The sequence below is a fragment of the Motacilla alba genome, chromosome 10 (assembly GCF_015832195.1).
Source record: "Motacilla alba alba isolate MOTALB_02 chromosome 10, Motacilla_alba_V1.0_pri, whole genome shotgun sequence".
NCBI classification, from domain to species: Eukaryota; Metazoa; Chordata; class Aves; order Passeriformes; family Motacillidae; genus Motacilla; species Motacilla alba.
The window spans coordinates 13,696,858-13,724,218 of NC_052025.1; the positions used below are offsets into that span (position 1 = coordinate 13,696,858).

Here is a 27,361-nt window from a genome sequence, read left to right on the forward strand (position 1 = left end):
CTCTAAGGGATGGATAGGGGCAGTGGATCCTGTCCAAGGACAGATAAGACAGGAGATAGCTCTATCACCCACATCTCTGCTGTTTGGCAGCAGTAGAGAAGCAGTGGAGGAGCAGGGCTGCTGTCTTTCCCCCTCCTTAATCTGCTTCCTGCCTGCTTCAAAAACAACCCAGTGCACGGTTGTTTATTATTATTATCACTGTTATTTTCCAGAGTGCTGTAAAACTAGAGGATAGAGCACTCTGACAGCCTCATAACAAACAGCAGATAAAACTAATTAGATTTTGTTCTTCCTTCAGTTTGCTGACTTGATTCTTTTTTCTTTTTATTGTTTAATTATTTATTTTTTAGCCCAGAGGTTTACACACACACATGTATTTCACTAGACACTGGCAAAGCATCCTTGGGATCATCTCTGGCAGGAAAGAGCTATTGTGGCCGGGAGACCCAAGAGCTGGTGAGGGGCTGAGACAGAGGGTGCAGTGTAGTGCAGGGCTCAGCACAGCATCCTCCACCCACGTCATGTCAACTGGAGGGGGGAGGAAGGAGAGCCCAGCCATTCACAGCCTCTAAGAGAGTCAGCGTGAGACAAAAGGCATCAGTAAAAAAAGTTAATGTGCCTGGCAGCAGCCCAAAACTGCTGCGGCACTGGGGAGCAGGCGAGCGCCTCTAAGACACCATCTCTTCTGGCCATTATGGGAATATTTGGCTGGAGTCTCAACCTGGACAGCCTTGCTGACTCTTGAGGAAGGACAAAACGGTGGGGAGCAGGGCGACTGCCCTCTCCTCCCTCTCTCCCTCCCTTTCTCCGTCGGCTGTTTCCAAATTCTTTGGGATTAGCTAGCGGCAGCAAGAAAAGGCAGCGCTCTCAGCGCTCGGCACTTCGCGGGCTGAAGTGAGGTGACGGGCCCCGGCGCAGGGGACAACGGCTTCATTCACTGGGGATACCAAACCAGAATGACAAGTGTGCAAGAATAAACAAGGCTGGAGTTAATCTAAAGTTGTTTTACACTTTGTTTTATTAAAGTCAATGCACTTCCGTTCCTCTGTGCAGAGCCTAGCTCTGCTTAATTACCATGACTCAGGGAGAATTTTAATAGCGCGGAGCGCGCAGTGCGCACGGAGGCATTCTCCTGACCTCTAGAGGTCTGTCACAAGAAGAGGAGCATCTGCTCCCTCTGTAGAAGTTCCTGGAGAAAAAAAAAAAGGAGGCAGCCCACAAAACTGCTTCTCCTGAAGTTATCCAGGTGCCACTCCAAGTGGTTGGTCACCCATGTGTCCCGCTGCACTTCCTCACCTTGGGCTGGGGGCTTCTCCTGCCCACTGCTTTCTGCAGCACCCTCACCACCTGCTGACAAGTTATTGGGCACAAGGGATGCTCGCAGGGAGAAAAGGTTGACCAGGTTTTTCACACCACACAGCAGCATTTATGCAGGTGTGGTTGATCTCCTGGGACACTGCTCCCAGCTCAGCTGCTGCATTTGGATCCCATACACTGAAAACACCCTGAGGACCTCTGCCATCTCCCCCGCCTCCTGCAGCTCCTAGCACAGGGATCTCTGAAATGGTGCCACTGCTCATACACATTTGGCTCCAAACACACATGGAAGATACATCTTTTATTATATTACGACTACTTCGGCACAGTTTAGTCACCAGTGCAGAATTTTCCCCCTGAACTGAATTCCCCCTATCTTAAAAAACTCAGAATGAAACAGCTGGAAAGCCAAATATTATAGCCCAAATATTTGCATCTCATTAAGGAAAATGCTGATTTAAGAAGATTTTTTTTTTTTTTGCAGTAGGGTTTACCACTGGCAAGCCTTGGTAAATGCCCTTCATCTACTGTTGTGGCAGTGTTGGTACAGAAAACAAAGTGGGTGCAAACATGCATGACACAGATATGTATAATGGTATTTTTTACCCTGTGTTGTGGGGATGTGCTGTGTGCTGAACACCCCAGAGCATGGTTTTTGCCTAGCACAGTGTCAAGTTTTTGTCATGCCTACAAACAATGGATTTTAAAGTTAATTATGCACATACATTGTTTCTTTATTAATAAGCTTTGAAGCAGTATTATACAAACTATTATAATGGGAACACCTGTTTCACCTCTTTTGTGTCCCTTCCTGTGAGCCACTCTTTTATTAAAATTCAGTATTGTGTGCAACAAGCTGCATGCTAAACCAAGCAGAACAGGACATCTGTACAGAGGCACACACCACACCTAATGAATTAGTCTGGGCTTAGAAGCTCAGCTTCTAAGGACCCAAGCTGCCTGTCTTTTGAGCAGCATCCTAGAGAGATAGAGACACAGGGAACTCCTATGTGCTAGGGAAGACTTTAGGATCCGTGGATACTGAAAACCAAGCAGGACTGGAAGAAGCTTTTTATCTAAAGATCAGCCTCCTGCTGGAAAATATTGTCTAGGTAGTCTGAGGAAAGGTGCTCAGAAACACATCAGAGCATTTCATGTTCTGCACTAGGAATTCTCTTCAAAACCAGCATAAACCAGGAAGATGACACGGTGCTTTCAATAATGCATCAATATTAATAATAATCATCACTGGTAATCACTGGAGTCCTTTCAGGCTGTAATGCTACAACACACTCAGCACATTCATCCTTGTCCTTGAGCCTCACAAAGCAGTGACAGAGTTGGGAGCCTCTTGCATCTTAAAATTAGCTCCATTTGGATTCAGGGCAATTCCCCATTTGCAGCAGCAGAGTCTAAGACATTTGGCAAGATCAGGCAATGTGAAGTGTGAGTTGAAGTGGCTTCACACTCTAGAGATACAGAACACGTGTGTGGGTTCTCTGTCTGTGCTGGATTCCCAGGAACTGGGGGGCAACTTTAGGAAAAATCTAATTTTTCTCCATTTGAGGATTAAAGAAATTGTTCTGATTGATGCTTGGGCTACATTCACTCCTGGGTTTTGCTACCATCACTAGTCTATTGGTGAATTTAGCTCAGGTTTCCAGAGGATCACTATGAATTGCCACTGCTGCTTTCCTTACTGTGGTAGATTGGATTTCCCATGCTGTTGCTGAGATACAGCCATCTCAGAAATATGCACAGCCTGACCCAACCTGTTGAATGCACTGTAAAAATTCTGATCAGACAGAAATCAGAGACATGCTCTACAGATCAAGAGAGAATGGCAACAGAGAGCTCTGGTGAAAGGCATCAATAACTGTCACTTCTCCAGGCAAAGGCTGCCTAAAGTCAGAAAAAGAGAATCATCTCTGATTCCTTGGTCTCAGAATACTGTTCCTTAGGTCAATCTGTATGAAACCATATACTAGAGGCAGCCATGAAACTGGGGATTATGTTTAGGAATGGATGATCTCACATGGTACCACCTGGGCTAGTGGCCCCTCACGCTGCCTCGGGTGCAAAGTTAAGGAGTTGTTCTCAGCAGATGTATGTATACAAATTACACAAACATACAGTCAACTCTCCATTCAGAACCTGGAGCAACACATCTGGGAAGGGTGCTGAAGCTGGCAAACAGGCAAACATGAGCAGTGACCCATTTTCTTGCTGCTCTGCAGTTCGCAGCCTTGCTCACACAGGACTGCTCTCAAACCCACTGTACAGCCCAAGTGCTGATGAACCCAGAGGAAGAGCTGTGCTGTTGGGTGCTGGCTGGCTGGAAATGTAGAGCCCCCTCAGAGCCCTGGAGCTGCATGTCTGTCCTGTGGTCACTCCTTCATCTTCTGTCTCGCCTTCCACACACGAGAGGCACTCCTGGATCTCTTGGTCTAGCTCCAAGAATTCCTCTTCACCATCAGAGCTACTGGCAGTGTCATAATCAATCTCTTCTGCACAAGGAGGTTCATCATCAGACTCCAGGCTGCTGTTACTGCACCTTCTGCAGAAAAACCACAAGAGAGACTGGACGTCACCAAAGGAGGAGGTGTTCTCAGGGGGAAGAGCAAGCAACAGGGAAACGCTTTTTCTGGGTTCAACCTTGGCTCTGTTAATAAGGAATGAGGTGGTACTAAGCAAGCTCTGGTGTGTCTTTGTGTCTGTCTCACCAGTAAGAGTGATAAAATGAAGAGTGATACCCACCGACCTCTCAGGAGTAAAGCATTATTCTTTCCATCATTATTACTGCTATTGCTAATACAGAAACAGAGTGCTTTACATACAGACAATACCATTCTTGCTTTGAGGCACTAACAAAGGCTGCAGAAGCTGAAGTATTGCAGTGAAGAAGGTATTCAGTTTCCAGAAGGTTGCTGGTTTAATCATCATCCCCCTTGCTGTAGTTCCACATTTAGTGTAAGACCTAATTAATCCAGGTGGTTGAAGTGCTTTGGCATCTTTTCCTCCTGTTCTGTGAATGCTCAGAGCACGGCTAACAAGAGGCAGCACAAACAAGAAACAGAGCCTCTTGGATCTTCAAGCACACTGGCTGCAGGGAGGGCAGAAGCACCAGGAGAGGCTGTGCTTTGTGAAGAACATGGAAAGGTTTTGATAGTGTGGTGTCCTGGGGAAGGGCCAAACTCAGAGTCAAGCCTGAATGGCTGAGGAAAGACTCTAAGTGGATGTCACAGCCACATCATCTGGCTCTCAGAAAGGCAGGTTACCCCACCTTGGCCTCCTGCCATTTACTCAGAGGAATGGCCACAGGGGCTCTCCTTGCATGCCCACTTTCAATGCACAGTGCATGAGGTTTGCCTGATGCAATTTATGGCAGAAAAGTGACCACTAGACTTGATGGCTTTGGGGGTCCTTCTCCTGCCAGGCTGCCTGCATCCCATCTGGCTCTCAGCCCATGAGGGCAACTGGGTAATTTTTTGAGACCAGAATGAAGCCTGTGATTTCAACGCTGTCTGGGTTACAGTCTGGATGAATCAGGGGAAGAGATACTGCATTTTTCACCTCCAGGTCAGTGTCTTCGATCAGACTCAGAGCATGGCAATGTATTGCTTTGGGGGACAAGGAAAGGAATAATAATATTCCACCTCTGGGCCAGAGTTTTTTAATTTGTCCCGAGCTGGGAAGAATGAATGGCTTGGCAGATGGAGCATACACAGCTTTAATGTGTGGTCTGCTCGCTTACATGCCAGTAACCAGAATAATCTTCCAGCTTTCAGCTGTTTCACAGCAGTGCCAGCAAGTGAGGTTTCAGAACATACCAAAGGTGTAAAGTATTGCTTTTGGATGTATTGATCCCTTCCCTCTTCTGCACTCCAAGAAAGGTGTAAGATTTTCCTAGGTCTGAGACTCCAGACCTTAACTGCAGAGTATTCTGCAGCAGAAACAGACAGTGTCAACCCACGTCTCCTTCTCAGGCTGATCTCTGGCTTAGTTTACTTCAAAGGCTGGGTATAAAGGATTTTCTGAAAGCTTAATAGAGCTGTACAGCTTAAAAATAAATAAAAGAATAATTATGCACTTTTACACTTTCTGGCTCTACTTCAGTCTGCTCAGAAATCTGGGTCAGGAAGAACTCATACTGAAAATGAGGATGTGACATGAAACAAAACAAACAAACCAGGACAATCCTCCCAGCACAAACAGCAACAGCAATGGTCCCAGCTGAGTCTGACCAGTGGGTTTGATTTCTTCTTTTAATTTTCATATGCAGGCATTGCATGAATTACTATGATACTGAGTACCTATGATAATGTTCAAAGCTGACTAAACCCAGGGGAACTAGAATTTTCATTTATAAGCCCTGCTCTTGCAGATTTGCAATCAAAAAGAACCAAAGGATACCCACTTTCAATATTGCACTTGTACATTTTTAAGGAGCTGCTAATGCCATTGGGACAGAACATAGCTGTTGCCCAACTCACTGATATTTTACAGATGGAGCAGATTGCAGCCTAGGAACTGAAGGTCAAGCATTTGCATTAACAGGATAATTGAGGGGAAAAAAAGGTCCCTATTATTACTTAAATCTGGGAAGCCAAATAACAGGATCTTCTGAGTTTTTCAATAATTTAAGTGATTTTAGGACTGTATTTCTGACAAAAAAGGGAAAATGCCTCCTACCACAAAAACATTTTGCTAATGAAGGGAAGTCTGGAAGACAACAAACAGAGAAGGAAAGACAAAAAATACAAAACTGCCGTTTCTTTACATTGAAGACTGAAGGGATATTCTTTAGGAAGCAAGCATTTATTGATAAAACATTTGTAATGGACTTCCAAAGCTCCCCCTTTATTGCCTGCCTGCACAGCACACAAAAAAACCAAGAGAACTCAATTTAGGGGGGCAGTTGTGCTGCAGAAAGAGATTCCCTAAGAGTGAGGATGGGCTTAGACCCTGCTTGGAGGTCAGGAAAGATTTTCTTCCTCATTAGTTCTGTCCTTTTCTCCTTTGCTGTGGCAGTGATGAGCAAGGCAGTTAGCACTGATCTTGGTAGTGGCTTCTCCAGCCTGGAGTGACAGCCCTGGATCACAGCACAGGTCTCACAGTGAGCTACCAAACAGCAAAGGGATGGCACCAACCTCCTCCTGCTGCCAACATGGGCTGCAGTCACATTGCTGACTTCAAACTTCTGAGGATCTTTATCAAATTAACAAACTTTGCAAAGCAGTACATCTCTGCACTGTACAGAACTTTACATCCCAATAATTCACTTTCTGCTGCAGGAAGATTTGAAACACATTACACAGCAACACAAATGGGCTGGTTCCAAGCAGCAGGCTCTTCTGAAAGAGAAGACGTGGCAGCATGTGGCATGTGGAGGAGCCAGCCAGTTCCACCAACCAAGTGCCAGTCCTTGCATGTGCTTCCCCACATCACAGAGACCATCCCCTTCCATGCAAATGGTGAAACATGGTGAGGAACAGGATTGCCAATATCTATTGACTATTGCATTTTTTCCCAACAGAGTTTTGGGAGTTTGTTTGTTTATTTTTAATCTGATCTTTAAAAGCTGGAAAAGAATTCACTTGACAAAAAATGAAACAAGAACCGAATGCAAAACAACAACAAAAAACCTACCCAGGAGACATGAAACATATTTATCAAAGAATAATGATGTTGTCTTGCAGAAGGTAAACAAAGAGGAAAACCAATGACACTACATTATAGAAATCCAAGACAAATATAGACTATGAATACCACTGAACATGCACACAGTGCAGAAGAGAGGGGGGAAGGCTGATAAATATATTCTACAGCCAGCAGTCCCCCAGCTTTTCCAATAAAACATGTACACATTTGGTTGATCTTCAAAACCTATGGCCTCATAGCCCCCATCTATTCCAGCTGATGGGAACCACAGCAGCAATTTGCAACTTCATGATGTGATAAATAGAATTTCTTTGTTTTGATTTTTAATTTGCATATTTACTCAGATATGACTTAATCTTAATTAGTTCTCCTTTTCTATGTGGGTGTGTTTTTTTGTTTGCTCAGTTTTGGAAAGCAAGCAAGATTTGATTCCCTGTAAAATAATACTGGGTTTTTTGCTGGCTCATGGGAGGAGAAGGAGAAGGGAGCCCAGTGCCTCCTTACACAACTGGAACTTTGTGGTACGACTGGAGAACACTTCTTTTAGGTGCCTACTGTCAACCCCTCATTCTGAGTCAGCCTGCTAGGACACGGCTGGAGAGAAAGCTCTCATGTCAGCTGTCCTGCTGAGCCACACCTCAGAACACACACTCTGCAACTGTGGTGATAAACTACAGCTACACACTGCACATGGGCATGAGTGGCATCTCTCTTCTGTACTTAATTTTCATCTACTTGTACATGCACTTCCAGGGAATGGAGAAAACTAGAGAACCCCTAAGTAATTCCTAGCAATTTTTCACTCACATTTTGCTTGTGTGGCGGGTCACTCACTCTCTGTGTTTTCTGCTGGCTGGCTCAAAATAGAACCTTTCATTTTTTTTCTGCTGGAAAGAACGGGCACTGACAACTGTCCCTCTTAGGGAATCTGTGACTGCTGCTCAGGGTTTCTGCTTGACCTTCACTTGACAGCTTCACAGTTGCAATGCATTACAGAAGGAAGTGGAACATTTACTTTTCTTTCATATTGCTCCTCTCACTGTTGAATTTTGTAGCAGCCTTGTCAGAGAGAAACTGGAAGTGTAAGGGTTTAAATGCATCACATAAAAAGGAGAAAAAAGCGGAGGCTGTAGACCACTGCTGGTCATGGACATACCAATGATTGTCTCTGAAGGATGTATCAACAAACAAGGAAACATGTCCTCAGCCTCTCTCTGCAGTGAAAAATAACCTCCCAGCATAATCACCCTGCCTGTAACCCTATTTTCTCCTTGTGTTAAACCTTCTCCCCATCATGGCATGTCCCAATTCTATGGAAGCTGCCCAAAGCAGGGATGTGGCTGTGTATAATGAGCCAAGCACATCTCTGATACAGTTCATAGACTAAATAATGCAAGAAATAGCTTTACTGAAATTTTTCAAGAGATGAGACATTCTTGTGTGTGAATAGAAAACAGAAAAAAAAAGATTTTTATGTGATTAAACAGGCCAAGTTCTCCACAGTTACAGCATTCACCTGAAGGGTGTGGTTTTCCCCCACTCAAGCAGGGAGTGGAGACCCCAGAAAGTTCCCTGACCACAATTACCACCTGTGCAGAAGGGGAATTGCCCATTCTTTTCCAAAGAAGTTTTACCTATTGTATGAACAGTTACCAGTGCTGGTAAACAAAGTGTCCTGAAGCTTTAAAGATATGCTGCCCTCTTCATAGTGAATTGGAATTGCCTTGCCCTTCTGGCTTTCTGACATTAAAATTCCATCTACACCACCAAATCTAAAAGGGATGTGTGGTCTTGCACAGTTTTGCTTTTGAGGAAACCATATGTTTTATTAAAAGCAGGAACACTGCTTCTGAAGGCTTGTAATGAATCTAAAATGAACCTTAAGCAGACACATTTGCAGTAATCCCAGAGTACAATTCTGCCTTTAATTGCTTCAATAAAGTAGTATTTTAGGACATAAATGAAACAACTATGATTCTTGCAGGTAATTACACCTGTAAGAAATACACTACAGCAACAAGATGCCAGCAAAGAAGGGCTTTAATTTGCCCTTTGTGTCTGGATTCAGTTGCTACAAAATGCCTTGCACACCTTGTAATGACTTTCTAATTTCTCCTCTGCTGTTCAGCAGCTCCCCAGACAGCAGCCTGGCACCCTCCTGGCCTGAGGAATGCCAGACAAGGATCTGTTCAGTCCCTGACCTCACCAAGGGAGGGGACCAGCTCTGTTCTGATGCAAGATGAGTCCAGCTTTAGCAGCTATTTCTTTCCCCTCCGTTGTCGCTACACAGCAAACACCAATGACGTTAACTTTGTAGACTCCCAAGGGACTTCCCAAAGACTCTTTGACAAGGACTTTTGCATCACACAACCCCTCCTGAGAAAAGTGTGTGCTCAGCCCAAGGCAGTGCCAGGTGCCCTGGATCTCAGCCCACCACGGTCCACCCTTTCACCAGCGATATGAACGTAATTAAATGTGGCCTTGAATCCTGTTTGCTGTGGCTGAGACATGCTTGGTCTTGTTTTGAGTGTAGCTTGGGTTTTTTTTCCTTTTTTTCCTCCTGCTGCAAATAGCCAAGAGAAAGGTGCAATTCATTCCGAAGGCTCGAACTAATTAGTTTTTCAGAAGTTCCCAGGCTAATTGTAGGCTGCAATATTTATAATTGATTTGGCCAGATTAGAAATGGGTGTCTGGTGCACCAGTTAGATAAGTAAAGGGCAAATGGGTTTTATTTAGAAGAGAAGGGAAGACAGCTTGTAAATAAAAGGAGAGCATGAAGAGGAAGAAACAGGCTGACTCCTGGCCAATACTGTCCCCTAATGTTCATTCAGGCTTGCAACAATTTAGCCCTGGGTCAGCAATTTACTTGCATCTACCATAAACTGTTCTTGTCCCCAGGAATGGCTGCCTCCAACAGTGGTGAGAAGGTGGCTGAGGCTGCTGTAGGGCCAGGGGAGGTATTGAGCACACACCTCTCATCACAATTTTCCATTTCCATCTTAGAAAATGGAAAAGCCTTCAATGAATGCAAATAACTGCATTTAATTGAATTACACCATGCCATTGGGACAGCTGTGATCCTTCTGTGAAAGACAAGTTTGCAGACAGGACAAGAAGGCATTTTTCTTCCATTTGAAAGCTAGCTGACGTTGCATGACATTCCTGGGTGCCAGGTATCTCAGCTCAGATCCAGGTGTGCTTGCAATGCTAACCAATAAAATTCACACAAGCTGGTCTTCAGACTTGCAGGATGGAAAAGCTGCTGAGAGGCCAGAGGCTGTGGATTCAGTCTTATGAACAATCATTAATTTCCTCCTAATGGAAGACCAATCTATATATCAGAGCAGGGCAAACACTGCATCTTTAGCATTCTTATAGCTGTAGGCTTGTAAGCATTAATAAAACCCAGTGACTTGAACAGATACAAGTCAGCCACGAAATTAAGCTCTGGCAGTTGCTGCAGACCCCAAACATAATGAGTTTTTCTTCTCTCACCCTTAGACTGCTCTAAGGTCTTGTATATTTTTTTCTTTAAATACATTCACATTTCAGCACAGGAAAGCACCATCCTGTGGGTATTTTATGAAAGATTTGTGAACTGGCATATTCATTTTTGTTTGTGATGATGTTTTCTTTCACGTGGTGCAATACCTGGCTTGGACAAAACATTAACAATTCCATTAATCTGCCGCTTGCAAGGGCAGATATGAACAGAACAGCTGCATCCCCACCACCACTGACAAGCTAAACCAGGGTACTGAGTAAAATTTCCACTTATTATGGTGTTAAGTTAATTATAAAAGAACCTAAACGTGGAAAACTCTGACTTTACCTCCACAGACATTCCAGGCAACCTGTTAAATTTCAGTCACACCAAACAAGTTCAGCCACTCCACCCAAGCTGGGGGAACAGCTCATTCACCCCAAACTGGCATCCAGCACCAGCTTCTGTGTTAATTCCTTGGCAATGAGAGACATGCCTAAAGAAATCTTGAGACCTGACTGCCCATGTCTGTACAGCACTATGTTCTTGACATTTGGGCCAAAATCCCAAGCACCAGGCATTGTTGGGAAACAAAAGTTTAGAGTGTCTTGGGAAAGCATAAGCTACATCTTGCTTTTTGGATCCATATTACACCACAACTTGGTGTTTATTTATGGGATGGTTTAATACCAGCTCCACTGTGATCTTGTTATATTAATTAAAAATGAGATATACTCACAGGAAATAGAAGATGGCTGATGCAAAATAGATGGAATAATACCCATCCACCAGGAAGCACAAGTAGTGGCTTGGATTTAGAGTTTAAGGATCAGAGGAAAGGCTTCCAAACCAGGTAAATTTTGGCTTTCTACAGCTTAAGCTTCCTAAGGAAATATGAGCAGTCAAGGCCCCTTGTATGGGAAGATATTTAGTGAGACTACCAGAACCCATTAGGATACTAAATAATGAAAGAATTGCTGAAAATATGATTTTGAAAGCGTTTGAGAGCTTTTCTCACAATGTCTCCATCTCAAGCAATTTCTTCTCAAAAAGATAATCATGTTATTGATGATACTTAGCAGTCCAGCCAAAGTAATACAGGAAGATTATTGGAATCCTTGTAATTGCTTTTAGATGCTTCCAATAGTTGAGATATTGGCACCGTGTGGGGGAAAGAAATGTAGAAAGATTTGGCTTAGATGCTAAAAAACTGTACTGCTGAGGATAAAGAATGTAAAGGCAGGCAGGTTCTCCTGAGATCTTTTTTCCCTTGGTGCTCTTTCACATATTTCCACTGACTCTATCCAAGTTGTATAAGTGGTTCTATATATTTAATTTCAAAAGTCCAAGTTTCATATGTATATATCCCTTAGCTCTCTCTGGGCAACTTAAAGGATTTGGGATTTTAAAAGCAAAATGTTTTAAGACAGCCAAGATATGTCTAGTTTGTGCCTTAGTTACATATCTGTCCTATGTACAAGGTATTTTTGGGTCAGATAAATACACATGCAAATATTTGTTTGCACAGCAGATGACAGATAGATATCTAATTACTTGACTGAACTAATAATTGCTGTAAATTACTAATTTCCAATCACTACACCCCGTGAAGGAGAAAGAAACCTCTTGGATGCTAGTTTTTCTTCATGAAAATGTATTTTTAGCTGATACCTACTCTGATGTTTCAGAGAATCTATGGCAGAGGTCAAAGTATGAGGTTAAATTATCATAAATCATATGTGTCCGGGTATGTAAATAAGTTTAAATGAGCACATAAATACAGGACCATTGCTTATCTACCTTTCCTAAAGACAGATAAATAATAGATATACACACATTATACACACACACCCAGACACCCACACATGCACTCAGTTATGTGGTTTGCTCTGTATTCAGAGCACAATTTTCATTACAAGACATGGGAGGTCTCAGGAGATGCTCCTACAGCTCCCTGAGAAATAACAATAGGTGATCACTGAACCTTGATGCTGTTGCATTCAAGTGGAAGCAACCTGAGGGAAAGAGCTGCTTGTGACCAGAGCAAAGCAATTCTTTGACTCCAGTCCCCAGGTGAATGTTGACAAAGCAGGAGTTCACCTGAAAGGGAAATTAGACCATCTGGGTAGGACTGGCAGCAACTGACAGAATGAGAGGACACAGTCTTAAGCTGTGCCAAGGGAAATATAGGTTGGATATTAGGAAAAAGTTTTCTACAGAAGGGGTGATAAAGTACTGGAATGGTCTGCCTGGGGAGGTGGTGGAGTCGCCGTCCCTGGATGTGTTTAAAAAGAGACTGGATGTGGTGTCATGGTTTAGTTGAAGTGTTGGGGCTGGGTTGGACTTGATGATCTTGAAGGTCTCTTCCAACCCAGTGATTCTATGGCTTGAGAAATGTTAGGATCGTCAAGAGGCAGGAAGAAATGGTTGTCTAAAACATCCAGTGTTGTCATCAGCTGTTTGGGAGCTTAAAGCAAGACTGTGGCTAAAGTTAAGGTCTTGGATTCTCAGTAAGGAAATCAGGACATTTTCCTATTGCACATGGACCTGACTCATTCTTGTACCTCTTAAAGTAAGGAATACACATTTTTAGAAACCCCCCTGCACAAATCTTTTTTTTTTTTTCCACAATCTTGTGCTTTAAATGGGTAAAGAACAGTGGGACCAAAAATACTCAACTCTGGTAAAGAGAATGTTTCTTGTTCTGACGCACCCAGAGAGGGGACAGGATATGGCAATACATGGAGGTTCAACAGCTGTTCTTCCACTGAATTCTGCTTTTAAGGAAAGGCTTCAGACAAATCTCAGCTTAAGGGCCACAGAAAACAATTCTTGGAGTACACTGAAGGCAGTTAAGGCCAACATGATGGCAAAGCCCTGAAGCCTCAGAGGTTCCAGGTGATGAACATCATTTAACATGGCCACCTCTCAAAGCAACTTTACCTATGGTTCTTTACCAGGTCCTGTGTTATCACAGATTTCTTGGAATGGATCCAACACAAACCTGCAAAGTCATAATCCTCCTAAAAGTTACACATCTCATTCAGGGGTGCTCATCATAACTGATCTGAGAAACCTCCTGTATTGTAAAAAGTTCTGAGACTGATATGGAATTATTTTTCTGTCATCCTTTCCTGAGGAGAACAAATATATTTAATCAATATTGTAGTTGGGGGTGGGAGAGAGAGAGACCCTGTACCCATAAGAATGAAAGACAGCAAGGGCAAGGTCAAAGAAATCTATTGTGACTTTAAAGCAGATTGAAGTGGGGTTTATAGCAGAAACATCTGATGAAGTATGTGTGATCATAAATAATCAACAATAGATGCAGCTTAAAACTTCAGCCTCTGCCCTCATCCTAAATCTCTTCTCAGACATAATGAGATTCAGATAAAACAAATCTGAATACTCATGTTCAATATCTTTCAAAACATTCTGATCAATTATGTTTTTAACACCATATGGACCCAAATCCAAAACCTTGCTTAACCTCGCTCATTACACAGCTGATTTGCATATGCTTTGGACTCCATTAAAGACAACAAAAAATGTCATCTACTGCATATAAAAGTGGCAACGCTTGCTAATTCCCTGATCTTGCCAAAGCCCTGCCAGATGTTTCATGAAGAATAGCAAATATTTCATTATGTTCTCCCTGCTTCCTAGAATTTGTCTGTCAGGAACTGCAAGGATGAACAAGAAAAACAACAGGCATGGAGAGCTGACAAAAACATGAAGCATCGGTTTCAACGTATTTCAGAGCTCAAACAGGGTTCTAAAGGGATTCTTTGTGCCAGAAGGACCTTCCAGCCAGGAACATATGACTCCCAGGAAAGAGAGGAAAGAGGCAAAACAATGACCTCACCTAAGGAGACAGCATCGCCTTGCAAAAAGAACAGAGTAAAGCACTTGTAAAAGTTGCCATTGCTGTTTGTTGTACAAGAGATGTCCAAATTCTCTTCTGTGTTACTGTTGTAGGTATTTGATAATGTTTCACCTGTATAATAGGCATATGCAGTTTTCAAATGAATCCATTTGAAAAGATGCTTGTAGCATCTATCAACTCCCAGCAGGGAACATTTTTTAAAGTCACTGTTAACATGAATATTTTCTGAATATTTTATAAAAATCAATTTTCAAATGCCTGCCAAAATATTCTAGTATTTTACCTGAAAGTTGCAATTACACTTTTTTTCTTTTTTCTGTATGTGAATATATATGTCTATATTTCTATATGCTTACATAAATTCTTAAAAGAATACTAACCCACCATGGAAGCAAGCATATTCTGAGTGAAAGCTGAAGCAACATAAACTGACAAAAGTATTCATTTAATTATGGTAAGACATGTATTTGGATGGATGGGGCAAATTATAGCACAGCTTGCAGAGCAGCGAAACAATCACTTTATAGAGAACCACCCTGAGCACTTAACGTCACTCTCTGATTTACAACTAAAAATGATAAAAGGTCAGCTCTTGTGCACAGTGTAAGTGACTAAAAAAATATGTCAGGCTGTACATCAAAGGAAAATTAAATCATGAGGTTAAAACACTTGGCTTTCAAAGATACAGGTTCTGTACTCACTGGGCTTGCAGTCACTGTGAGCAAACTGCTTTTCTCTGTTTGCCCCAATTCCCCAGTGATGTGGTCACACAAGGCTCCATCCCTGCACCTGTCTGCATGGCAGAGCCAAGATGTGTCTGAAGCCTTCCAACACCTGCCCAGTCAAAATGAGGGTGCAGAGCTCTTTAGTTACCTCTTCCACGTGTGTGCCCTTCTCTCCTCTGAAAGCAGTGACAAAAAGGGTGCTTAACCTTGCTGAGCAAGGTCCAAGAAGGTGCTAAACCTTACTGAGTTTGGTCCAAAAACTCCTCTCAACAAACTGTGACTTCAGTAAAGTAGCAAGTTTCCAGATCCATTAGGACAGAAGTCAGTGTTCTTGATTCTGCCAGACAGGAATGAAGATTTTAGCTGGAGGAATGATGAGGATGTAGGATTCCTGCTGACATCAAGAGCGAGGAGAGGTGCTCAGTGACACCAAGGATTAGCTGCCAGATCATATTTTGAAAGAGAAATGTTGTAATTCTTACAGTCCTGAAAACAAGTAACATTATAAAAGTGGAGATTGTTTGGAAGGGAAAGAAACAGCCAAAAGCTGCCAGATTTTTTGTACCCAGTGTGGCCTCTGATTTTAGAGTGCCCAGCAATCCTGGCTGCCAGATCCAGCTCAAGCAAACAAAGGTTGAGGACTTGTGCACGCTGGTTCCACTGGACCTGAAAACCTCATTAGTCACGAAATCTTGTATTTCCTGGCATTTGCCTTTGTAGTTATCTTTTCCTAGCTCCTCATTTTGTCTCTGCTTCAGAAAGCTGCTTATTGCACCAAAATTAAGTGACATCTGCTCTTCTCATGGTGGACTCTGTCTTCCAGGAAACACCAGCTGAAGAGCAGGTCGTGAGTTGTTCTGGCTCATGAGTTGTCACCAAGGCGTGGAAAGAGCCCACAGAAATTATATTTTCCAGTGCAAACAGCACAGATCCAAGTGGTAGAATATACAAACACACTTCACAGAGGGGATGCATTTAGGAAGGTTATATTCATGTATATATACAGGGTTTGTTCTGTGGTAGAATATCTTCCTTCCCCACCAAATCATCATGGGCCTCATTTTCTCCACAGACATTTCTGCTGCAGCAGCAATAATTAGGTACACCTACAGTAAAATTTCAAGTGCCAGTAACACACAAACCCTTAAAAAACCCTTGCATGCTGCTGAGGGACCCAGGCTCTTGGAATGATGGCGATAATAGACTGGTGGAGTAGCTGCAGCCAAGTCAGGCTGCTGCTGACTTTACCCTGAGATTCTCAGGCTTACGCTGGACTTTCTCCTTTTCTGCACAGCCAACCCAGAGATAAACTGTGTCAGATTTAATGGTGCATGATACAGGCAATTCAGTATCAAGGAGAGGGGGGGAAAAAAAGCATTTCTGAGGCAAGATGGGTTATCAGCTCAGCTCAAAAAGCAACCTATCAAGAAACACTGCCAAGGCGACTTCAGAAATCTATAATTTAGGTGTTACCTTAAGCCTGAAACTTTGTTTGGAAATTTGATACTTCTCACAAGCAGACTGGCAAAGCCCAGGAGGATCAGACCAGCTATCAGTCCAGATGACAAAGTAATACACTTAGTGTATATCAAGTGCTGTGCACATGAAAGGTACAGGAAAGATGGCAACATTATACAGTTTTATCCTGCAAGGAATCAAAGCTGTTATTACACAGCAGTTTTCCAAGGGCTATTACACTCCATTGCTTGCCCACCAATCAGCTCACCTTACTGGGCTTCCCAACAGTATGAATCACTTTTAAATAACAATGCATTTACTTTACATACAAACTTTGTAGTCTGAAACACCCCATGCTGCTTTCTGAAAAGGGAAGAAGCCTGAAGATTTATCAGGAACAGGGCTGTTGATGTGCAGGAAACTGCACCAGCATGTCCCAGCTGAACAGGTGAGCTCCTGAACAGCATCATTCACCACTAATTTTGCAGCCATTCCTGAGGCAGGGAGTGACACATTACTTTAAATCTTGTCATTTTTTTAGAACAGAAGGCAGAGAATTCTAAAGTCAATCAACAACTGGTGCAAAAATTGTAAGGAACTGAAGATAAGAGAAATATGCCCTGTGTCAAAACTTGGCAAAAATGAAAGCCCTAGATCCTCAATTCTTAATACTCAGATTATTTCTTGTTTTGCAAGAGAATAAGGATTGCTGTGCAAAGACAATCATTCCATGGAATCACTTAATGATCTGGGTTGGAAGGGACCTTAAAGATAATCTCGTTCCAATCCTCCTTTCATTGCCAGGAACATTTTCCACTAGATCAGGTTGCTCAAAGCCCCATCCAATCTGACCTTGAACACTTCCAGGGATGGGGATCATTAGTTGATAATTACACAGCAGTGAGAGCCTGTGGCACTTTTCATGCCAGCCTCACACCCTTACTCCACAGATGGGCACTGTGGCAAGGCAGGGTGCAAACTGCAGTCCCTCCTGGGAGGGCTGTGCCTGCTTGTGTAGTTCTGGGAAAGCCTGAGGTTTGGGAAGTGGCGGAGCCAGGTCAGGGAGGCTGTGCACACTGATCCAGAGCACTCTTAGGTAGACTTTTTCAGCCATGCTCCCAGCTCTCAGTGGAAGACAGCACAAATCCTGCCAGTTGCCTTTCTCTGACACACACATATTTGCTGGAACTGTCTCCTGTGAGTTTAGGAGGAAAAGACCCAGAATTAAATGCACTTACACAATTATGGTTGTATTAACCTAAGCTTCTTAGGGTGAATTCCATAAGCAAAATGTGTAAATTATGTGTCCAAAGATCTGTGACTATGGAGGAGCCCAGCCAAGCATCCCAAACCAATAGCTTTAGCTTCTGGAGATACTTCTGCACACTTCTTCATGCTGTTGTAGACATTCCCAATGCAAGAGAGGTCCATGAGGAGACAGTCAAGAAAAAAGAAAATTTCCTGAGCTGTCTACTCCTTTGCTGCTTTCAAGGTCTCCCCATCCCAGAAGTTTCACATATCCTTGTCCCACACTACTCCCTACAGTCAGGAAATGCCTAATATTTCTCTTCTTACAGAGGGTCTGCTTTAAGATGGATTAAACTAAAACTCCTTAAACTCAGATCTGTCAATTTCCTCTGCTGGAGACTTTGGATTTAGATATCTTTGCTCTACTGGAAAATATCCACTGATAATAAGCAATTATTATTATTATGAGATACATCCTTAGAGATAGAAACTGGCTGCTAGAAAAGACTGAAATGAAGGGAAGAGCAGAAAAATAAAAATACTATTCCCACTTACCCTGACAGGGATTTAATCACCTTCCCAGCATGACATATCAAGAGTCCTTGGACAACCTCCTGAACAAGACTCAATTGACACCTATAATGTAAAGCACTTGATTTTCTCACGATAACATTAAGCATCATTACTAGAAATGGATGATACAGTTCAAAGCTAATTTCAAATTTAATTTGAAACCATTAAATATATATGTAATTGCCTCTTCCCACAAACCAGCATTTGGGCCCTGAAGGCAGCATCCATAGTAAGCTAAAAGACAGTATGTGAAGTTCGTTCTGTGAGAATTTACAAGAGTGAATGAGATTCAATGATTTATAAAATACATACATGAGGCCTGTAATAGGAAGAACTGAATCAAACATTTTGTTATTAGGGCTGTTTTAAGGCAATAACTGTAGTGGGGAGGAGGTGCTGTAGGAGAGGAACAGAGGGTTAATGTGCTCTTCTTGCCAGTGCTGCGGACCTGAATGTTCAAGTCAAGATGGAAAGAACTGAGCAAACCAACTGTGGTGTATTCCAGAAGGACTTTGGGGTGCATCATGAATCCTCAGAGAGTTCAGAGCACAAGCAAACTGTGCTGGACAAGCAGCAGACCCCTGAGAATGGACATGTGTGCTTTAAGGGCAGTGCTGAGACTGACAGCCTCAAAATGAGCATCCCTGGCACAGAGCTGAGCAACCAACAAAAGGAGACATCCTGCCAAAGCACAGATTAGAAAATTAGTTATGGAGGTGAACAAAACAGTGGCTGGTACAGAATTTCAATGGAGATACTAAAAATTTCAGTCCAGAACACAGCAAGGAAATGAGCTCCCTGTAAAGCTCAGGAGAGGCGTGAAGTGAGGCAGGAGACACAGGGTGGGTGGAAAGATATAAAGTATTAAAGTACCTGCACTGCTCAGATGCCCTGGACTCCAGCAGTGCCCAGGACTGCTGACCAGAGGGGGTACAACAATATCTGCCTCCTTGGAAAGGCCTTTGATCAGCATCTGCCAGGGGTAGGGATAAGCTGACAGCCCAGCAGGAACAGGGCTCTGGGTAGTTGACAACACCCAAAGCCTGTTGCAGGAGAACAGGATGTTCCATGCCAGGACACTCAGTAGCAGGACTCTTGAATGCTCACCAAGGTCAATAAGGCAGCTGAGGAGAGTTGGGAATGGGATTACCTACAGGGGCTTGTGGAGCTGCAGCAGCAACATGGGACAGACACATCCCTAAGGTCAGGCTTTGGCCAGTACAACACAGTGGTGGAAATCATTTTGAAATGTGTTATCCCTTGGTAAGGCTGGATACAAAATGGGGAGCTCATATCCAGATTGTGGCCTTTTCCCAGTTCTGAAATCCAAATATTATATATTCCTGTTTCCTTATCCAGTGTTGCTTCAGTGCTTAATTATCTACCTGCTGGCCTGGCCTTTTCTGCCATACTGGTGCCAGACCATCACTGATGTGCCTATCAGGGTGAAACGAGCTCTGAACTGGGTGATAAATTGTTGTTTTTGCTGCAGCTGCTCACATCTCCTAAATGTTTAAACAGTATAATCACACACATATCTAGTAGCTGCTTGGTTATGTTTATTTTGGATGAGGTGCTATGAAGTTTCTTAGATGTGTGTGTCAAATATTCATAGATGGCAGGCTACTGAAATATTTTTCTTTAGTATTTATTTATAGACTTTATTTATCAACAGAATCAATCTTCACGTTCCCAGACGCAGCATTACTACTTGCCTTACCCATTTTTCCCAGACAGTGCCTGTCTATCTAACAATATCCCTCTTCCTGCAACATCTATTCACGGAATATCTGTGCAAGGTATCTTCCCATGGGTACTCACAGCATCCATCTCTTTAATTCCAACCATATATCCACTCCATCTAATGCTCGTCATCTCTCTGAAGCACTTGCTCTCTCTCTCTCCTCACCATCTCTTTATCTAGGCAATGGTGTCTGTCTCTCTGTTTTGATTCTCTATCCCTTTCTCTCTGTTGTGATTCTCTATCCCTTTCTCTCAGTCACTCACTTCAGGGTATAATTATGGATTTTGGACCACAAGACTTTTTTTTTTTTTTTTTTTTTTTTTTTTTTTTTTTTTTTTTTTTTTTTTTTTCCCCAAATTGGGCTCACAAATCACCAGTTAATTTATTTGTTTTTATGCAAAGGCTGGATGTGAGAAATGAACTCCGGAAGGGTACAAGTGCCTTTGGGTCAAAGCCTCTTTCCCAGGCTTTTTTGCTTCCCTGCTGTGTGTGAACTGTTCACTGCTGTGAGAGCTGCTGTTATCTGAGAAACTCATCTTCAAACAAAGATGCTGCAGTGACTACTGCCTCCCCATTCTCTTCCTCTTTTCCCTTTTTCTCCTCCCATACTTCCTCTCTTCCCTCTCCCCAGTACTTTGCATCCACTACTTCAAGTTTTTCCCTTCCCTTCTTTTGTCTGCTTGGTATTCCGAGGATGACAAGTAAAAGTCCCTCCCTATTAAAAATTCACTGTCAAATAAATATTAAAGCAGGCAGGAAAATCCAGTTGGCTCTGTGTGATTTATCATGATCTGCAACACAAGACCCAGGTTTACCCACTTCACAGGGGTATGAAGGACTCGGTGAGCCTCAGCTCCTAGAAACCCCATGATGGGGACAGATTCCCTCCTCACAATCAGCCTGAATGAGATGGGTAGGGCAGGAGAAGAAGAATGTAAAAACTAAAACCTCTCCTTGTTGTTTTTTTTTTTCTTCCTATGTTTTTCTCTTATGGAAAAATTGACACAAGAGCCGTACAAAAAATTATCAGGTGACATGGAAATTATTGGACAGGAGAGGAAAGAAAAAATAAAAAGGAAAGAAAAAGAAATAATGCAGAGCAAACTCTGGCATGAAAGGAGGGAGGGAAAAGATTCCATGTCTCTGGTTTTGGTTCCCTGTGCAAAGACCCCAGCAGTTCATAATTTTTCTTCAGGCAGGGCCAGTATGGTTCCACAGCGGAATAAAACATGCAATAATTAATTAATAGTTTCACAGTTTTATGGATAGGTTTAACTCTCCCTTATTTAGAGCTGCTGGAAGACTGAGACAGATGCAAAGCACAACAACATGAATTAACTGGTATCGACATGGAAGGAGAAAATAATATTTTCACTGAAGTGAGCAAATTTGCTGATAGCTTATGGACTTCAGAGGGGACCCAGATTTAATTTGAAGAGTAAATATATTTCCCGTCCCACCACAGTCTGCCATGTCTGTGTGAGCTACCAGCTAGGATTGCTAGCCTGTGTCTTAGTTCCTTCACAGCAAAGGATGGGAATAACTGTGCTCCCAGGAGTGGCAATCTGCCAAATGATGACTAACTCTCAGAGAAGAGGAGTCAATACAGCTTTCAGAGGAGAAGGCAGAAGAATAACCCACCATTCCCCTTCCCGGTATTGGTTGGGACTGCTTAATAGTGTTTTAAACATGTAACATCCATGAAGGAGACAAGAGCTGTGAGTGGGGAAAGCTTCCACACAGGAGCAGTCCATGAACACATCAACAGGCCCAAGAGAGGTCTGCTGTGAGTGCTTGACTCATAAAGAAAGAAGCTTCTGCCATGCCCAGACCCACAGCAAGGAGCAGAACAAGAGGCAGCAGTAGAAGAGAGAAAATGGAGGATTATGAGGTCAGGGGTCAGCTGCTCAAGAGTTTTTTTGTCTCTCCTCATGTTCACCCTTATCATGGCGTGAAGACACAGTATGAACCATTGGAACAGGATGTGGAGGCACTCCAAAGGTAGATCAGATAGAACAATCCATCTTGTCTGACTTGTCTAATTTACTTATTGTGAGCAGATGGGTTATGAGGTCTGCCATCAGTGATGAATTATATTCATGATAAGTCATTCCCAGCTAATGAGGATCCATTATCATTATCTTCTAAGGAAGAGTAACGGCTTGCCAAGACAGAGAGGGGGTTTCACAGTTTCCAGGGAGAATATTCTGGGCTGGTAGCCACCTGGCTATTGAATTTTCAGGAAACTGAATGCATTCCAAGATGGATACCTTCTGCTTGTTTCAAGCCTTGGTTTTTAATTTTTTTAGGCAAGTTCAGGAGAGGGACTGTAAAAGAAGGTGGAGGAGGAAGTGAGGGAAAATAGTAGTAACTGTGTCTGATAAGACTGTGATTAAATCAAGGTCTCACTCTAATTACACTGCATTTAAATAAATTTTGCCTAGTAAGTAATTGTAATTAAACTGCAATTAAACATGTATTTATATCACCATTTCCTCCCCTGCACAGCTGTCTGTTTCCACCTCCTGTTGTTGCTGTCTACCTGCCAAAACCTCTGAGTTATCACAAGGGATTTTACATTTCCTTGGACTTCCTGTAGGAGATCTTGTGGGGGGAAAGGTCTGAGGCTTCCCCACAAGAAGCTAAAAGGAACTTCTGTTTTCAAGCTGTGTTAGAAGAATGGTGCAGCTGATGCTGTGATAAACTAGACCTGAGGAATATGTTGTGAGGGGCAAAGGTATGAATGAAAGGAAGTAAATGTCTCTTTTCCTCTCACAGGAACTGGAAAAGGAACATATTTTCATCTCTTTGAAACTTCTACACATTTGGGCTAGAAATGAAGGTATCCTCCTTGCCTTCTTCAGAGCACCTTTGTTATGAGTTTCTTTCCTAAAGCCCCAAATCTCTGTTTACAGCATCGTGTTTGGGCATTCTTTTACATTATCTGGAGGAAAAGATCTCACTTACTTACAAAGTAGCACCTGCAGGTGAGAGTCCAGACCTTGGAATACAACTCTTGAGCTCTGTTTTCAGCTTTTTAGGAGTATCCACTAACTCTAACTGTGTCTCAGTTTCCTTTATTTGCTGCTCTGAGCTCCCTATACATAACAACCCTACTGATGGTCTTTAAAGTTTACTGCAGTTCTCAACAATTGGGTTAGGAAAGTCTGTTATGGAAAAACAGGAGGTTCTAGCTGTTTAAATGAAAGCTAGTTCCTGTTAGGAACCTGAAGGCAGTAAGGAAAGGAGAAACAAAAGAAGAAATAAACAGCTAAAGGGAGAGTGATAAAAATGAGAAGGTGAACATATCACAGCAGGAAGAATGCCCAGGGCTAACGAAAGCAAACTGGTTTCTCTGCCTTACCTCCCTCCTCATCAGAGATGATGGAAAACATCTCCATTTGTGCCTCTGCTCTCACAAAGCTCTAATTAAGGGACTGGAGAAATACCACCATCACCCTCATCTGTTTGCGTTCAGTTGCTGAAAGGACACCATGCATCTCCCTGACAGGTAGTCATTACAGCTGCTATGGGCACCCCTCCTCCCAGCAGAGCTCCAGCCCTCAGTTAAATACCTCCAAGGAGATCCTCCACGTGTTCCTGGTGCTCCAGGGAGGTGAGCCATGAAGCCCTTATCATGGAAATCACCGCTGGCAGGGAAAGGGCAGCTGATGGGGCAGAGCCTGCATTCTGGACACGTTGCTTCAAAAGACACATAGCAAATGGGAGAATCCATGTGTACAAACGTGTGGTATCCAGAAGTGCACATGGGTGCAATGTGTATAATAATAAAAAAAATTATTATCCAAAATTAGTTAAATATATTTAGTTACAGACAATTTCTATGTGACTGCTGTGTTACAAGCTTTCACCCCCTCTCTTCCTTCAGACATTTCTGTTTTCTCTCTGATTAACTGGTCTCAAGAAGGTCCTTATGGCAGTGTTTGGTGAAAAAAAAAACAACCAGAACAAGCATCTCAAGCTTGATTTTCTGATGTGACCAATAGTCAGCCTGATCTGGAGTAATCTGTCACGTCAAAGAATATAGATCCCAACTCTGTGACTGTCTTTTCAAGCCTTCCTTTAATCTATAAACCTCAGTTCTACTCTCATAAATAGGAGACAAAAGCAATGCTACTGGAGTGACATTTATCAGAGGAATGATTGGGCATTACTTTCCCTGCAGACTCACTCTGGAATCATTGTTTATTTATTGGTTTGTCAACAATATCTTTCACTCATAAACAGTCTGATCTAAAGGGTATCCTTTCCACTTTCTAAATCAAAATGGGAGGAAACCCCCAAGGCTGTCATCACCCACAGTTTCCCCACACAGCATCTTTTTAAATCAGGAGCCAGGGAAAGAAATGCCACCATTTTAGGGTACATGAACTGCTGCCCTTTCCCTTTGGCAAAATGCTGTGCACAGACACAAACCATCGAGCACATGCCTACTTTCAGTTTGATTCAGCTCAACTTAGAGGCGCAGTCAAAGGAGGAAAATGACTGTCATAGGTCAAAGCCCAAACCTTCCTTTCTCTTTAATGGCTCTGTGACTGCCTCAGGCTTTTTGTTTTCACTTACAGTGAACTCCAATCTGCCAGCAATTTTGTTCTGCTATTAGACAGATGGAATAATGTGAACAATTATCACCTCTGTGTGCATTCTCTGTTTCTCTTTTGATGTAAATACATCTATTTGCAATCATGGATGGCCTTCAACCCCTTTATAAGAGACCTAAGACAGATCTTTTAGAAACGAGGCTTAGACAAGAGTTTCCTGAACATTTGGGGCTCAGTGGAGATATTCCAGAACCATCTGGATGCAATCCTTTGCCATGTGCTCCAGCATGACCCTGCTTGAGCAGGGAGGTGGACCAGACAATCCACAGTGGTCTTTTCTAAACTCATCCAGCATGGACAGAGCTCAAGAGAAAACCTTCCCATTTCTGCCTGTGCCTGCCTGTCCCATCCACCAGCCATCAGACCCAGGCTGTGCTGCCCCTGCTGTGTGCACACCCAGTCACTGCCACAGCTGAACGCTCACCACGAATCCTCACTTTGGCTGATTTACTGGAATCCAAACAGACCATGGGCAGATTAAAAATGAGATCAGCATCCCTTGCCTTGTGCATTATTTGCTCTGGAGGGGTAGGCAGCACTAACAAAAATGTTTCAATGCAGGGGCTATTTTCTTCTCAATGATGCCCTAAACTGATCATTTTTACACACCAGAGCATGATTGACATTCCCAGTCTTAGGAAAAAATGTTTTGCTGATTTAGCCATGGCAGGAAGAGAGATCTAGTTTTGAGCAAAATCCAGATATTCAGTCTGAAATCTCAGAGAGGAAAGCAGTGAGAGGAGGGGAAAAAGCAGAAGAGAAATCCTCAAAAGGTAGAGGCAGAACGCTGTGAGGCATTATCCTTCATTCAGCATGCAGATGAATTTGCCAGGCAGGAAGCAAAATGGAGAAAAGGTGTCTGAAGCATCACATGCCATCTCTGCTGCCACTCACACACTTTAATTACCCCTAAATCAAGTGCAATAGCTTCCCCAGCCCTGAAATGCACGCTGCCTGTCTCCTTATACACATAATAAGGCCTGCAGGGATTTCAGAGACTTTAGCCTTGCACGTCTCATTGCTCTGATCCTGAGGCTTCTTTTAGCATAAAATCAGCAGAAAAGCATTGAGAGGCACAACCTTATTTTAACAAATCCCTATCCTGCTTGCCAAACCTACCTGAGTAAATGCATGCCCAGGACTGTGATTTGGCTTCTCTTGCACAGGGTATATTTGTGTACTGCTGTTTCCATATGTCATCCTGCACTTGTTATGCTGCTCGTAATTCCACTGGTACCTACACAAGGAAGGAGCCCCAGCAGAAAACCTGCAATATTTCTAATTTACATGAGATTTCTAGGAATGGGCAAGACCTTTTGGAAGGAAAAAAGAAAAGAATCTCCAAGCACTTGTCCCCTACCCAGAAACAAATCAAAATTAGTTCTTCCTAGGGAAATTAGGGTCACAAAAATTTAGCTGAGCTCTCTTTCTTTCTTCTTCTTTTTTTTTTTTTTTTTTTTCTTTCCTATTTCTATCTCTGGTTCTTGGCCTTCAATTTGTTAATTACTGTGGGTGACATCCAAGGAGAAATGTACAAAATTAGGTATTAAACACCATAAGAGGGGAATTAGTCTCAGCCACTACAATGGCATCTGGTCTAAACTAAATTTTGTGGCTGCCCCTCAAATCTATGAAGGGAGACAAATGATACGTTGCAACCATAGGTAAATGAAATTAATAATTTGATAATCTTTCAGCCACCTCTTCCTCTCTTCCTGAACTACACAGGAAGGTAGCAACCAGCTCTATTTAGACACCCAAATTTTACAGCCAAAGGCTATATTTTGCAAAGGTTTGTGCTGCTGAGAAAACATGCCCCAAGGAGAAGTCTGAGCAGAGATAGATGAAGGATATTAAAATGGTCAATGAAGAAAGAGATGAGCCTAAACTATTAAATCCATATATTCCTGCGAAGTTCAACACCAGGGCTGTCTGAACGTCCTGAATTTTGGATATATATCACTGAAATAGGGAAGGTCTAGGACAGGCAAAAGATAAGCAGAAAAAAACTGTGTTTTGCTTAGGTATTTATTGGCTTTTCTTGGCAAAAACAATGAATGCACCACCCTAAATGCAGAGTGAGAGCAATCCTTCCCCCAAAAAACTTGCACAGGAGTGGGCTGAAATATAAAAGCAGTATGATAATATATTAAGTGGCAATATAGTGTTATCCTGAAAATTTCATACTGTTAGCAAATTATGGTCTTACTAAGAACCATGATATGTGGTTTGCTGGCTCAGCCTTGCAGGATATTTGTTGTCCCATCTGAGTACAAGGAGATGAACCAGAGTCCAGGTTGAGCAGTCCTTGAGGAGGACACCTGGGATAAAATAGTTCCAGTGGAAGGTGTGGGCTGGAGTTTTGAGTTTGTTTTGACAATAAATGGAACCAGAAAGCTGCCACCTGCTTGGGATGCATTTGAAAGTAGGGAGAAATATAAACATTGCAGGAGCTTATGATATTATAAAACCCTTATTCTTTAACTTGGTTCCCATTGTGGAGACACCCACAGGAAACTCATCTGAGAAAGGAAAGGGCAAGGAATTAGGGAATCTTTTCTACAACCACTAGAAAAGAAAGTGCATTGAATATGGAGGTGTAAAATGGTCTTGAAAGCCGCTTTTAAAAAAAAAAAAGTTAAT

The 27,361-nt window shown here is 42.7% G+C and overlaps 1 protein-coding gene across 6 annotated transcripts in view; it reads right to left on the reverse strand.

Annotated features, from left to right (window-relative positions):
- AGBL1 (ATP/GTP binding protein like 1) overlaps positions 1 to 27,361 on the reverse strand; it is a 331,916-nt gene that overhangs the window by 65,966 nt on the left and 238,589 nt on the right. For 2 of the 6 annotated variants that reach the window (XM_038146648.1, XM_038146647.1), the window contains exon 23: positions 1,982 to 3,874. The exons of 3 other annotated variants lie outside the window; for them this stretch is intronic. In XM_038146648.1, the coding sequence (XP_038002576.1) occupies positions 3,568 to 3,874 (307 nt within the window). In that variant the 3' untranslated portion in view covers positions 1,982 to 3,567. Of the gene's footprint in view, positions 1 to 1,981; positions 3,875 to 27,361 lie in introns of those variants that run through there. One more of the 6 variants, XM_038146652.1, reaches the window with a different exon arrangement.